The 13,020-nt window shown below is 43.3% G+C and overlaps 1 protein-coding gene across 3 annotated transcripts in view; it reads left to right on the top strand.

Annotated features, from left to right (window-relative positions):
- Positions 1-13,020, top strand: part of ZBTB40 (zinc finger and BTB domain containing 40) — a 75,914-nt gene that overhangs the window by 35,266 nt on the left and 27,628 nt on the right. For all 3 annotated transcript variants that reach the window (XM_032391681.1, XM_032391686.1, XM_032391697.1), the window contains 2 exons: positions 3,807-4,564; positions 5,399-5,532. In XM_032391681.1, the coding sequence (XP_032247572.1) occupies positions 3,883-4,564; positions 5,399-5,532 (816 nt within the window). In that variant the 5' untranslated portion in view covers positions 3,807-3,882. The remainder of the gene's footprint in view (positions 1-3,806; positions 4,565-5,398; positions 5,533-13,020) is intronic.

The raw sequence follows: 13,020 nt of genomic DNA, 5'->3' as shown, positions 1-13,020 counted from the left end.
CTACTAATGAGCACATCAAAGGCATTCTTAATTTGTTGTTTTTGACTTACAGCATTTCTTTTTCATTTTTTTAATTTACATCTCTCTTCCGTTGTTCATCTGTTCTTGCATGTTGTCTGCTTTTTTCCATTAATGCCCTTAGCATTACAGTTTTTAAAAATTCCTGGTCTGATAATTTCTGACGTATCTGACTGTGGTTCTGATACTTGTTCAGTCTCTTCAGACTGTGTTTTTGCCTTTTAGTATGTCTCATATTTTTTTCTTGAAAGGTAGACATAAAGTACTGGGTAAAAGGAATTGTGGTAAATAAGTGTATAGTGATGGGATGGTAAGATGTAGGGCAGGAAGTGTTTTATAGACCGATGATTAGGTCTCAGTCTCTTGGTGAGCCTGTGCCACAGGACTATGAACTTCACCAATGTTTTTCAGTTCATCCCCTCCTGAAGGGTATTTCTCTTCCCCCAGTTAGGTTGGAATCTGGTAAAATAGTTTCTCCTGAAGCTAGGCCTTGTTAAGAACAGAGTGCTCTGGCATATTTCAAAATGGTTAGTTCTCCCCTCCTCCTTCCAGAAGCAGGAGGGAATTTTTCACCTGTATTCACCCCTTAGAGCTCCTAGAGGTAAAACTCACAAAATTATGACTTGGTCCCTCTGGAGTTTTTAACTCAGACTTGTCCACCCTGAGCCTCCAGCAGTTTGTCAATTTCAGTTTTTGTTTTCCTTTTCTGGTACCAGTTCCCTGGATGTAACTGTTGGTGGGTTTCTGCTCTGAGAAGTTATGATTCTATCTGCCTTTTTCTCCAGTTTGGGGGACAGCAGTTTTGCCCTGTGACCTCAGTTCTCTGACAGATCTAAGAAGAGTTGTTGATCTTTCCATTTGTTTAGCTTTTTACCGTTGTCAGGATGGAATGGTGACTTCCTAAGCTTCTTATGGGCCAGACCAGAAGCCAGAACTTGGAAATAGTTTTATTTTTTTTTTTTAAAAAGATTTTATTTATTTATTTGAAAGAGAGAAAGAGAGCACACAAGCATGAGTGGGGGAAGGAGCAGAGGGACAAGCAGATTCAGTGCTGAGCACGGAGCCAGACGTGGGCTCCATCCCATGACCCTGAGATTCATGACCCAAGCCAAAATCAAGAGTTGGATGCTGAACCAACTGAGCTGCCCAGGCACCTCTATTTTTATTTTTATCTTTCAGCTTCAAATGTGGGAAAGTGAAATAGTGGTGGAAGGGAAAGGGGATCACCCACAATCTTGCTAACAAAGAAGGCAGCCAGTGTTATTTTGGTGTTTGGCTTTCCACCCTTTTGTCAGTGTATTTTATTTTCTTTATACAAGTGAGATTATAGGATTTGGCTATCATCATAAGATCCTCAAACCCAAAACTGAACCACATGTCTTCTTCCCAAGACTGTTTTCTTATGTTATCTGGATCATCTCAGCATCCACTCCCACTCAACCAGACCAGGACCTGGGAGCGGTCTCTCTCTTCCCTCACATCTACTCAGACTTTAAATCATGACAGTTACATGTTCTAAATATTTTTGGCTGTCTCTTTCTCTCTCTTCTCTTGCCCCTTCTGTGGGTCAAAGTCCTCATTGATTTATCTCTGAACTCCTGCAATAATAGAGCCTGTCTCTAGCATTATCCCCCTCAATTCTGTGCAGATGTCACTTAGGTGATCCATTTAAGATGCATCTTTGACCATGTGACTTCCCTGCTTAAAGCCTTTCAAACCCTTCAGTGGCTCCTCGTTGCCTTTCGGATAAATCCAAGCTCCTAAGCATGGCCCGTGTATCTCTCTGTGGCCACAACCCCTGCCTGCCAGATTTAGCTCCTGATACTCCCAGTCCCCTGCTTATGTTCCAGGATCACTGAATTCTTTCCAGTCCCCCCTGCACCCCTTCCTTCCCACCACTGGAGATGTTTTCTTGTCTGTGCGCCTCATGCAGGCTCCGTGCCCGGAGCGCCTGTTGTCTCACTCCCTTCACCTCACCAGGGCCTACTCATTTATTCAGGCAGCTCAGCTCCTCCTCCAGACCTTACTCTGACGGCTCCACACCCCTTTACCCTAAGCTGGGTTTCTGGGTACAAATCTCTGCCATTACATCTCCTTCCATTCATTGATTCATTACACCAGCTAATCAACAACATTTGTGTGAGGCAGAATTTTAAGCACTGGGTTATAGCAGATGATTTTTAAAAGTTCCTTCCCTAATGGAGCTTACATTCCAGTGAAGGGAGATACATGATAATAAGTAAAAATATATGTCAGTAGGTGATAATGCTGTGATGATAAATAGAGTAAGAGGGATGGAATGTTCTGAGGTTGGAGAGGAGGCTGGTATTTAAAGGACATGGTCAGGGGAGCCCTCAGTAATGATGTGGCCTTAGAGCAGAGACCTGCTGGAAGGGAGAGTGAGCCATGCACACGTGTGGAGACACCTGTAGATGAACATCTACAGACTGTTCCATGATCGGTAAGGAAGGCAGTGTGCTTAGGGCCGAATGGGTAAGGGGGAGGGTGGTAGAAGGTGGCGTAGAGAGTTAATGCCAGCCAGCTTATGAGGGGGGTGTAGGCCATTAGAAGAACTTTGGCTTTTTGCATTTACTCTGAGACCAGAAGCCAGGGAGGCTTCTATGCAAAGAAGGGACAAGCTCTGGCTGCATGCCAAAAAGAGCCCTCTGACTCCTGGATTGAGGTAGGGTGGCGTAGGGGTGGGGCTAGAAAGGGGCAGGGGTGTGGACACCAGTTTGAGGAGACTGCTGCAATAGGCCAGATCCAAAGCGATGGAGGCTTAGACTGACGAGCGCAGAGCCAGTGGAGGCAGCAGGAAGTGACTGGGTTTGGGGTATATTTTGAAGGTAGAGCCAACAGGATTTATAAAGGATTGGATAAGGAGTATAAGAAAAACCCTGGAGTCAAGGATGACTTCTAGAAAGACAAAATTGCTGTGGAGTAGATGGCAGGAGAGTTTTGGATATAAGTTTAAGCCACCCATCAGGCCTCTGATCGGAGACGCTGAACGGGTAGCTGGAGGTGTGCATCTGGACTCCAGAGGAGAGGCCCGAGCTCAGGATGTCAGCCTGCAAGCTGTCAGCATTCGTTGACATTTCAAAGGTGTGGAATCGGATGAGACAGAAGACAAAAGGGGAGATGACGGAGTCCTGGAGCATTCCAAACTGTAAAGGCCAACATGATGCAGAGGACCCAGCAAAGGATGCTGGGAAGGCGTGGCTCGGGAGGTCACGGGAGAACCAGAGAGAGCAGGAGCGAGCGAAACATGTGTTTGAAGCGGGAGGGAGTGACGACCTGTGTGCGTGTTACAGATAAGTCAAATGAGATGAGGACATTGTGTTGCAGATCTGTTTATATAGTTGCCTCCTTCCGTTGGCTGAGAATTCACTGGAAGCAGGAACGCATCCAGCAGTGTATTATCTACAGCCCTGAAGTGGGTGATACACAAACGCCATTTAACGGCTCCTTTGCCTCAGGCTGGTTGTCTCAGTACCTCTAAGCTTCAGTCTCATCTGTAAAATGGGGAAGGTATGGTATCTTTTCCATTGAGTCATCATGAGGATCCAGTGAGACTGTCCAGATGAAGCACGAAGCATAATCCCTTTCATAGCATTACGCCCGTGACCGCTCTTGTCAGCGTTATTAATCTAGCGTCCCTGGCGCAGCGCCCCTCCTGTTGAGCAACATTGGGCGAACGCATGTGTGAGTTGACTGTTTGAATATTTCATTCAAGGTCTTTTCCTGTGTGCTTGTGATATATTAACATAACACTTTTGGGGTTTCTCTAGGAGACAGCACTGATCCTCACAGAGTGGGTTCTGGAAGAAGAGAGGGCGAGAAGTCCTCGGGGGCAGAGCGGAGGCGATGGAGCTCCCCAACTACAGCCGGCAGCTGCTGCAGCAGCTCTACACCCTGTGCAAGGAGCAGCAGTTCTGTGACTGCACCATTTCCATCGGTGCCATTTACTTCAGGGCCCACAAGCTCGTCCTGGCTGCGGCCAGCCTCCTGTTCAAGACCCTGCTGGACAACACAGACACCATCTCCATCGATGCGTCTGTGGTGAGCCCCGAGGAGTTTGCCCTCTTGTTAGAAATGATGTACACTGGCAAACTACCCGTGGGCAAGCACAACTTCTCCAAAATCATCTCTCTGGCCGACAGCCTCCAGATGTTTGATGTGGCCGTTAGTTGTAAAAATCTTCTGACCAGCCTTGTGAACTGCTCTGTTCAGGGTCAGGTGGTGAGGGATGTCTCCGTACCATCCTCAGAGGCATTCAGGAAGGCACCGGAGAAGCCTGAAGTAGAAATCCTTGCCTCTGAGGGCGCTGCAGAGTCTCGTCCTTCCCTGGAGGCTTCTGCCCCTCTAGGGGGCCCTGTGAAAGCCGAGACTGAGGACGCACGAGAGATGAGTATGGGGCCTTCCAGTGCCCAGGAGATGCAGGGGAACATAGACACCCCAGTGGAGACTCCTCATCCATCTGAAGTTTGTTCCCCCTCTCCTGCTGTACAAGCCTTTAGAGAGGCAAAGGGGGCAAGCACAGAGCCAGGTAATCTTCATTTAATAGTTCTTTTATAATCTGTCCTTCTATTGTCAATTACTACATCCAGTGATCTTTATGAATTTTTTTTGTTTCAATGATAAATTTACCAAAATCCACTGCTAGATAGGAAACCAAAATCCAGTCCAATCCAACATGGAATCCAAAGCAAAACTCCTACTGGGGCATTCTTCTTCTTCTTTTTTTTAAGATTTTATTTTTTTTAAGTCATCTCTGTACCCAACATGGAGCTCGAACCCATAACCCTGAGATCACGAGTCGCATGCTCCCCCAGCTGAGCCAGCCAAGCACCCCAAGGGGGCATTCTTCTTTTCTTAAAGTGTCTGTGTTTTTGAGTGATGGAAGGCTGAGGATGAGCTACAGAGCAGAAAAGCAATACTAAAATAACAATGTACCAGGGGTGTTTTTGTTTTGAGAAAGAGAGAAAGAAAAAGAGAGCAAGTGGGGAGGGGCAGAGTGAGATGGGGAGAGAGAATCCCAAGCAGGCTCCATGTCCAGTGCGGAGCCTGACTCAGGGCTTGGTCTCACGACCCTGAGATCACGACCTGAGCCGAAGTCAAGAGTCGGATGCTTAACCTACTGAGTCACCTAAGCACCCCCGATATACCAGTTTTGTTGCTTACCCATTATTCTAACCAGGATGAGGACGGCACAGAGGAGGAAGCTGGTAGGGACACTGTTTTCTGTTACCCACAACTGATGTGCTAGGTGTCAGTTATAAATGCAGCATACGACCTAAAGGTTGTCAGCTTAAACTTTTAAAAATCATCTCAAGTAATGAATCACTGATATTTTTTTTGTTTTGTTTTGTTTTGTACTCAGAGTATGAGAGGAAACACCATCAGCTGAATTTTCTTCTAGAGAATGAAAGTGTCTTCTCTGATGCACTCTTGGTTACCCAGGATGTTTTAAAAAGACTAGAAGAATGTTCGGAAATTAAAGGTGCACAGGAGGAGGTAGGTACCATGAGTTTTATTTGTTTGCGGATGTAGTGTTCTCTGGATACCAGACCAGCTTCCCATACGGGGCAGAACTATGAAAATGCAAAATACTCCAGGGTCTTAGTTTTTTCAAACTTTAATTTTTTTTTTTAAAGATTTTATTTATTTATTTGTCAGAGAGAGAGAAAGAGAGCACAAGCAGGGGGAGCGGCAGGCAGAGGGAGAAGCAGGCTCCCCGCCGAGCAAGGAGCCCGATGCAGGACTCGATCCCAGGACCCTGGGATCATGACCTGAGCCAAAGGCAGACACTTAACTGACTGAGCCACCCAGGCGTCCCTCAAACTTTACTTTTTTTTTGACATTTATTTTCTAAAGGGCAGTCTTGCAAAAGTACTAGGCAAGATGCTTTCAAAACTAAGTTATATTCTGATCACCAGGCTTACAACCAGTTTTGATCCAGGATACTTAACTGATCATACCGTTTCCTCCTGATTAATCAGGATAAAATGAGGCAGAAAGTAGTCATGGATAACCCCAAATCAAGACTGAATGATAAAAACCAGAGCGGAACAATAAGAAATACTCAAAACAAGGTACAAAATGGACTTAATGTAAACCTTACATAGTAAATTGCATCCAGTGTTTAAGAATACAGTGGCCATTTTCTGACATAAAACCACTAATGGTGAACATTTATTGAATACTTACCTTGCTATGCTTGGCACACATGTTACCACATTTAATTCTCACAAAAATCACCAGGGTGGGTACTATTTTACTATTTTTTAGCCCCGTTTTACAGATGAGAAAAATGGTTTTAGGTATATAACTTGGCCAAGGCCACAGAGCTTGTAGGACTGAGCAAGAATTCAAACTCAAGCATTCTGACTTTAGAGCGGTTCCCTTGCACACTGGGTTTTACTGCCAGTAGGGGAAAATGATACATGTATGTCATGTATGTAGAAGTGTTTAGGAACGGCCCAACAACGGCCCAGTGGTTATCAAGCTCTTATTTCTTAAATAACTGGCCTTTTCTTTCTTTCAGTATCTCAGTGAGACGCATCCCCACCGGTGGGCTTCCTCCTACCTGACTTCCCATCCCTTGAACGTCCACAGCCACTTTAGAACTCCTCTTGCTTCGCCTTTCCCTCAGCTGTGTGTCCCATGCTGAGCGGGGCTGGCAGAGCCGGTGGGCACTGTCCCCGCAGGCTTGCTCATCTGCGTGGTGGGAGGCCTCCCATGTCGCTGTAGGCAATTGCGTGTCTGTTACCTTCATCCAAGCAGTGAATGCCTTTCTACTATATAAGTATTTCCCAGATTCATAGCAAGTTACTTTAAAACAGCAACAACAACAATTCAAGGTCAGGTATTTCTTTTAACCATGGTTAATTGACAGTTGACTGTAAATTACTTTCTTGAAAGAACAGTTTTTCATAACACTGGGTTAACCCCAATGACTCTGTTAGGGAGGTGACAAGTTGTAAAACCTTGATATTCTTTATACTGATAATGCTGAAGGACATTATGGTTTTATATTTTTGCACGTGGATGTTCTCTTAACTGTTCAATCTATCGTTTTTGTTACAAGTTTGTTACCAGGATGGCTTAGAGACACACCTCTTCATTTTCCCTCTTGGGACTTCCTCTCTACTTAATTCTGGTGCCTGAGGAGCAGCAGCATAGATCAGCAGTACTCAGATTATTAGGGTTGCCTGGATACTCACTTGGACTGTGTGTTAAGCATTTTTTTTTCTAATGCTGATACCTAAAAGTGTCTGGCAAATAACAAGTGCTCAAGAAATTTTTGCTGTACATGGTTTCATCCAACATTTTTTTCCCCTCCCAATTCTTGTCCTAATCTTTTGGTGACAATAACATTAGTAGTACTTAGAAAGAACACTGATTCACTGTTGGGGATCATTATAGGCTTATGTTATTTCTTCCACGGTTTTAGAGGTCAGAGTAAGAGCTCTACAAATCACTTGGTGGTGGTATTTAAAACTGATTCTGATTCTGTTATATTCCATAATAAGCCTTTCAGCTGCAGAAAGAAAAAGAGAAAAAAATGTTTGAAGAGCATAAGCTTCCATTAAATAAAATATATAGAGTTGGTAAAGTACTGCTTTGTACTTAGGCCCTGTGCTTCTCTTTCTCTTTTTAAAACTTTCTTTTAGATCAGTTTATTAAGGTATGATTGACATACAGCAAGCTGTATGTATTTAAAGTGTACAGTTTGATAAGCTTTAAAACCTGAAGCCATCACCACAAGCAAGATACTGAACATATCCACCACCCCTAAGTTTCCTTATGCCCTTGGTAATCCCTCCCTCCTACCCCTTTCAACCTGCCCATCTCCAGGTGACACTGACCTGCTCTCTCTCTGTGGATGAATTTACATTTTCTAGAGTATTATATATAAAGGGAGTCATACAGTCTATATTCTTTTTGGGCAGGCTTCTTGCATTCAGCATAATTCTTCTGAGGTTTATTCATGTTGTTGCATATTTATTCCTTTTTATGCCTGAGCAGAGTTCCATTGTATGGATATACAATTAGTTATTCAGCTCTACCATTTGCTAGTGTTGTGACCTCAAACAGCTTAATCTCTGTAAGCCTTAATTTCCTAATTTGTAAAATGGGAATGTTGTCACCTACATCACAGGATCATTGTGAAATTAATAAAGATTATTGATGGAAAACTCACATTAAAATGCCAGGCACAGAGAAGGAGCTCAATTGGTGGTGACTGCTATTGTTTGTTTATACGTTAACTTTGTATTTTTAGACTTAGCTGACCTTGAAACCCCCTTTTTACTTAATGCCTTATAATATCCTAGTGCCATGGTCATTTGTTCTGACACATGAGATGGATTGCTGTTACTTTAAGCTTAATTTGTAGGTCATGCTTTCAAATAGGGACCATTACCCATTTGGAAGTACCTTCCTGAACTGAAGGGGTAGTGTCTGGTACAAAGCCATCAGTCTCTAGAACAGTGGTGCAGTGTATATAAAAATCATCCGGTGCACTTGTTAAAATGTACATCTCATTTCCAGAGAGTCTGATTCTTAGGTTGTGGTAGAGCTTGGGGATCTACATCTTTAACAAGCTCCCCGTGTCGCTGTTTTGGTATCAGTAGGCCACATTTCTGGGAAGCACTGCTAGAGAAGTTAATGGCTTGCACAGTTCTTAGTGTATGATGGCAGATGTCACAGTGTCTGTTGCTGACACCTCAGTGTTTTGAGGGGCCACCGAGTACACATTTTTCCCAAGTGTTATTCTTTGCTTACCCCTTGATTCAGCAAATATTTACTGAGCATCTGGTGTGTGCCAGGCATTGAGCTGGTTGCTAGGAAAATACATATAAATAAAACTGGATCCCTATCCCTATAGAGTGTCTTGACAGCAGAGAAGTCCTGCCACATATGTAATTATTTTTTTGGAGTCACCAAACTATGGGAATCTCCAAAAGGCCTCAGTACTGAAAGCATTTGCAAACTGTTCACTTGGAATATCAGTCTGCATTTCAGCTCCAATTGTAAAGGCTGGGGGTTTGTTTGTTGTTTTTTCTGTTTAAAGAGTTTCAGCTCCCAAGGAGCTTTGAATGCTTTTTGTTGCTGTTATGTGGTTAATCGGCACAACATTAAAAAGACAGCTTAATGTTAAAAATGATCTGTGCTTAGATGTGAAATTTGGAGGCTTGTGAAGGCCTGTGAGTGTTCTGGTTGAGATGGACCAGCCTGTTCCTTTTCTGAAACACAGATACAAGGTGTGCACCTGGCCTGGACCGCCCCGAGTTTCAGGAGGACACCACAAACTAATTAGTGTCCTGCTTATTTTATTTCCTGAGATAAATGATGAAAGGTGGCAAAGCCATTCCCTGAACAGTGATTGCAGCAACATGGGACGAGGCTGGGCCGCTTGGATTGTGTGAAACCAAAGCCAGGAGTGATTAAGGAGAAATCTCTTGGGTGCTGGGATGGGAAAGTGGCTTCTGCCCATCTTTATCTCGGTGTAATATCCCTACCCATTAGAGAAAGCAGATACTGACCTAACAGGCTTTCTGGCTGAGCTGAGCAAATCCTGTGTTTAAAGGCAAGCTCATAATTTTTTTTAGCTTTTATGCAGGAACTTTTAATTGTCTTCTTTCTTTATTCCTAGCCATGTTCCTGCTTTTAATTAATTGTGTATATAGCAAAGCGAATCTTTGACTAGAATAAAGAGATAACTTCTACTATTGATTTCCTTGCTGTTTGATCCACTTTTCACCTAAAGTTCTAGAAAGACTCCCAAAGCTTAAGGCCTAGTAGCTTTTTTTTCTCTTTCAACTTTGTTTCAAAGGCAAACAAGTCTCCTCTCCTATGTGAATCTGATGTTTTCAACCATGTCACTACTTTGGAGATTTGTCAAGAAGTGCAGGTCTGTGTTTTGTGGACTGTGTTCACTGACAGTGTAGGGTTCATTTTACAGGTCTATGAGAAATGGAAGTAAGTTGTTGTTTTGCCATATCTTCTCTGTGCTAATTATGAAGTCTAAGATAATGCAGCCATTGATAGAAAGGCTGTTGGTTTTGTGGCAAGGGAATATGGCAAGGTATTCATTCAGTTAAACAAATATTTATGAAGCATCTACTGTGTACCAGTCTGTATACAAATCACGGGGACCAGGAGGAATTGTACAGATTGTCTAGCTGTGACCCAGTGTTCAACGTGATGTTGACTCTAGTAAGTCCAGGAGAATGCAGTGTACGTGGATTTGGTTACACTCAAAATCTAGGGGTGGGAACTGGTGAAAGGGGTGCTGAGTCACTGGAATAAGCTCAGGGTTTCTTCCCTGGTACTCTACTTACTGGCCACGCAACCTCAGGCAAGTTACTTCACCTCTCTCTCATTTAAGTAGTTGTGGTAATAATGCTCCTAGGACTGATGTGAGGAGTTAAGTAGATGGCGCATACACACAGTGTCTGGGATGATGTTGAGCTCTTGTGGTCTATGTGATGAGTGCCATCATCTGGCCCTTGGCATTCAGGGGAGACATGGGTGAGTAAGAACACAGCATAACTCAAACAAATCCAAAGGCAGTAGGCAGACAGTTGGGAAAATAAGTAAATTCAATTAAAAGACCTTAGTGTAAGGCAAAGCTTAAATTTTAAAAGGAAAGGAAACTGTCCCATCTTTAAATATATTGACCTATAGTTCATTCATAAATCAAAGTATGTTGATTACATGTGTGACCATAATTTGGTATGAATTTATTGAAGTACCTTTAACTCTAAGAATCAAAGAAATTCCAAATGTTTGCTTAAAGAGCAAAACTCTGTTTTGGGCTGATGTCTTAGAGTTCTGTTACATGGTAGCAGTCAGTGAACCTCAGTCTGCCACAATATGGGACGCCCTCTGTTTAGGCAGATACGCTACTTCAGAAAAGGGCTCACTGCACGGAGGAGCCCCAGGCAGCTTAGGGGGCTGATGGAGTAACAGTTAAAACGCTGGCTCTGGTGCCAGGTCCCCAGTAGGTTCTGGAAGAAAGAGCAAAGAGCAGGGCTATCCAGGCAGCTGACTGCTCCCTCTGGCCCTTTCATCCTCTCACCCCTGCTCCTCTTCCCAGATGGTCACACCCTAGTGTCACTGCTGAGCAATGAAGTTAACAAATGTTTTAATTTCACTGCTGAGCAGTTCTGCAGAGGAGGAGACAGCAGAGAGGATAATGAGAAGTGCATCAGATGCCACCATTGATGAAAGCGCCTCTTCCCCACCGGCTCAAATGATAATGCCAGACAAATTGGATACTGAGATTCAGAGAGCTTCAGGTGAAAGCACACTGGCCTAGGATGGAAGACGGCTAAATGCTGTATCCGTTAAGATGCATCGAAGAAAAGGAGGAAGGAAAGGAGAAATAAAGAGAGAAAAACATATTTACTGAGGGCATTAGCATTGAGAGGGTCTGTATTAGGTATCTATTGCCGAATAACAAATTACTCTAACATTTAGCAGTTTAAAAGAACACACACTTATTACCTCACCATTTCTGTGGGTCAGGTATCTAGGCATCCTTCGCAGAGTCCCTGGCTCAAGGTCCAAGACAAGGCTGCAGACAGCTCAGGGCTCAGTGGAGCAGGGCGGGGGTGGGGTGGGGATGGGGAGTGTCTCCTTCTAAGTGCACTCTTGTGACTGTTGGCAGGATTCTGAAGTTTCACTTCCAAGCTCACTCACTGACTGTTGGCCAGAGACATCCTTTCCCTGCCACGTGGGCCTCTCTGTAGGGCAGCTCACAACATGGCAGCTTGCCTCCAGAGCGAAGGCAGAGAGTGCCCACATGGACAAGAGGGAAGTCATGGTGACTGAGCCTCAGAAGTGCCCTCCATTACTTTTGCCATATGCTTTTCCTTGGAAGCAGGACATCAGGTTCAGCCCAAGGGCATGAATACCTGGTGGCAGGGATGTTAGGAACCATTTCAAGGCTGCCTACCACAGGTCCCTACTGCTGTCAGGGAAAAGGCATTCCTTAAAGAGATTTTAGGGTGACTAAAAAGATCATGGAAGTTTGAATGAATATGACTGAAAGCGAGTAAGCATTCAGCTGAGTTGGTATTTCATTTGTTTATTATTTTCAAAATGGAGACAAGATGAGTTACTCAGGTTCATGGAAGTTACTTAATTTAGTTAATGTGTATTCCAAAACTGGGCTTTATCTGAATTTACTTTTGTATATGACTAAAAATCACAGGAGCCTTTTTTTTTTTTTTTTAAGTTTAACTTGGCTTTATATGTTCATTCTGTGATCAGGAAGCAAGCTTAAGCAAAGCCAAGAAACAGTCTAACTTGTTCATAATTTCTGTTTATTTGGGAGGAGGAGAGAAAGATAAAAATCTCTCTAAACAAAAATTTTAAACCTATAATTACTACCAGAATTTATAATAACTGTCTAGCTGAACTTTGCAAGTATAGATATTCATGAGATCCTTTCATGTTGTATGTGTGTGTGTGTGGTGTATGTGCAGAAAACCATAACTTTTTGCTTTCTTGTGAGGAAACTCTTCTTTTATAGTATTGACACTAAAAAACATCAAAGGTAGGTTGTAGTTTTGCCAAGTAGAAATATAAAGGCTGTGCACACAAAATTAACTTTTGGTTCCAGATTTTTTTTAAATAAATTTATTATTGCTAAAATAGAAATATTAACCCTTCTTTCCAGTTGGCCTTCCTCCCACTAATTTTGTTTATTTCACCACTGGAGTTGCTGATATTTTAGTACTCCAGGGTTAGAAGAGTCCAGATGGTGGCATGTGGTGCCAAGACCTCTGGAGGATAAGGCATTTCTAGTAGAAACTGTGTGGCTCTAGATTTAAACAGAAAGCTTAGCATTAGGGAGCTAGTTTTCAGGGTTATCGGCCTAGAGGTGATATGAAAGCTGTATATGTAAGAGTTTTTCCAAAGGGAGATCATACAGGAGAAAAAATAGAGTTGGGATCAGTTTTCGGTACTGCTTATGGTTAGGGATTTGGA

The sequence above is a fragment of the Phoca vitulina genome, unplaced genomic scaffold (assembly GCF_004348235.1).
Source record: "Phoca vitulina isolate PV1807 unplaced genomic scaffold, GSC_HSeal_1.0 scaffold2, whole genome shotgun sequence".
Lineage (NCBI taxonomy): Eukaryota > Metazoa > Chordata > Mammalia > Carnivora > Phocidae > Phoca > Phoca vitulina.
Note: the sequence above shows the minus strand (reverse complement) of the source record. Positions and strands in the feature narration are given on the sequence as shown.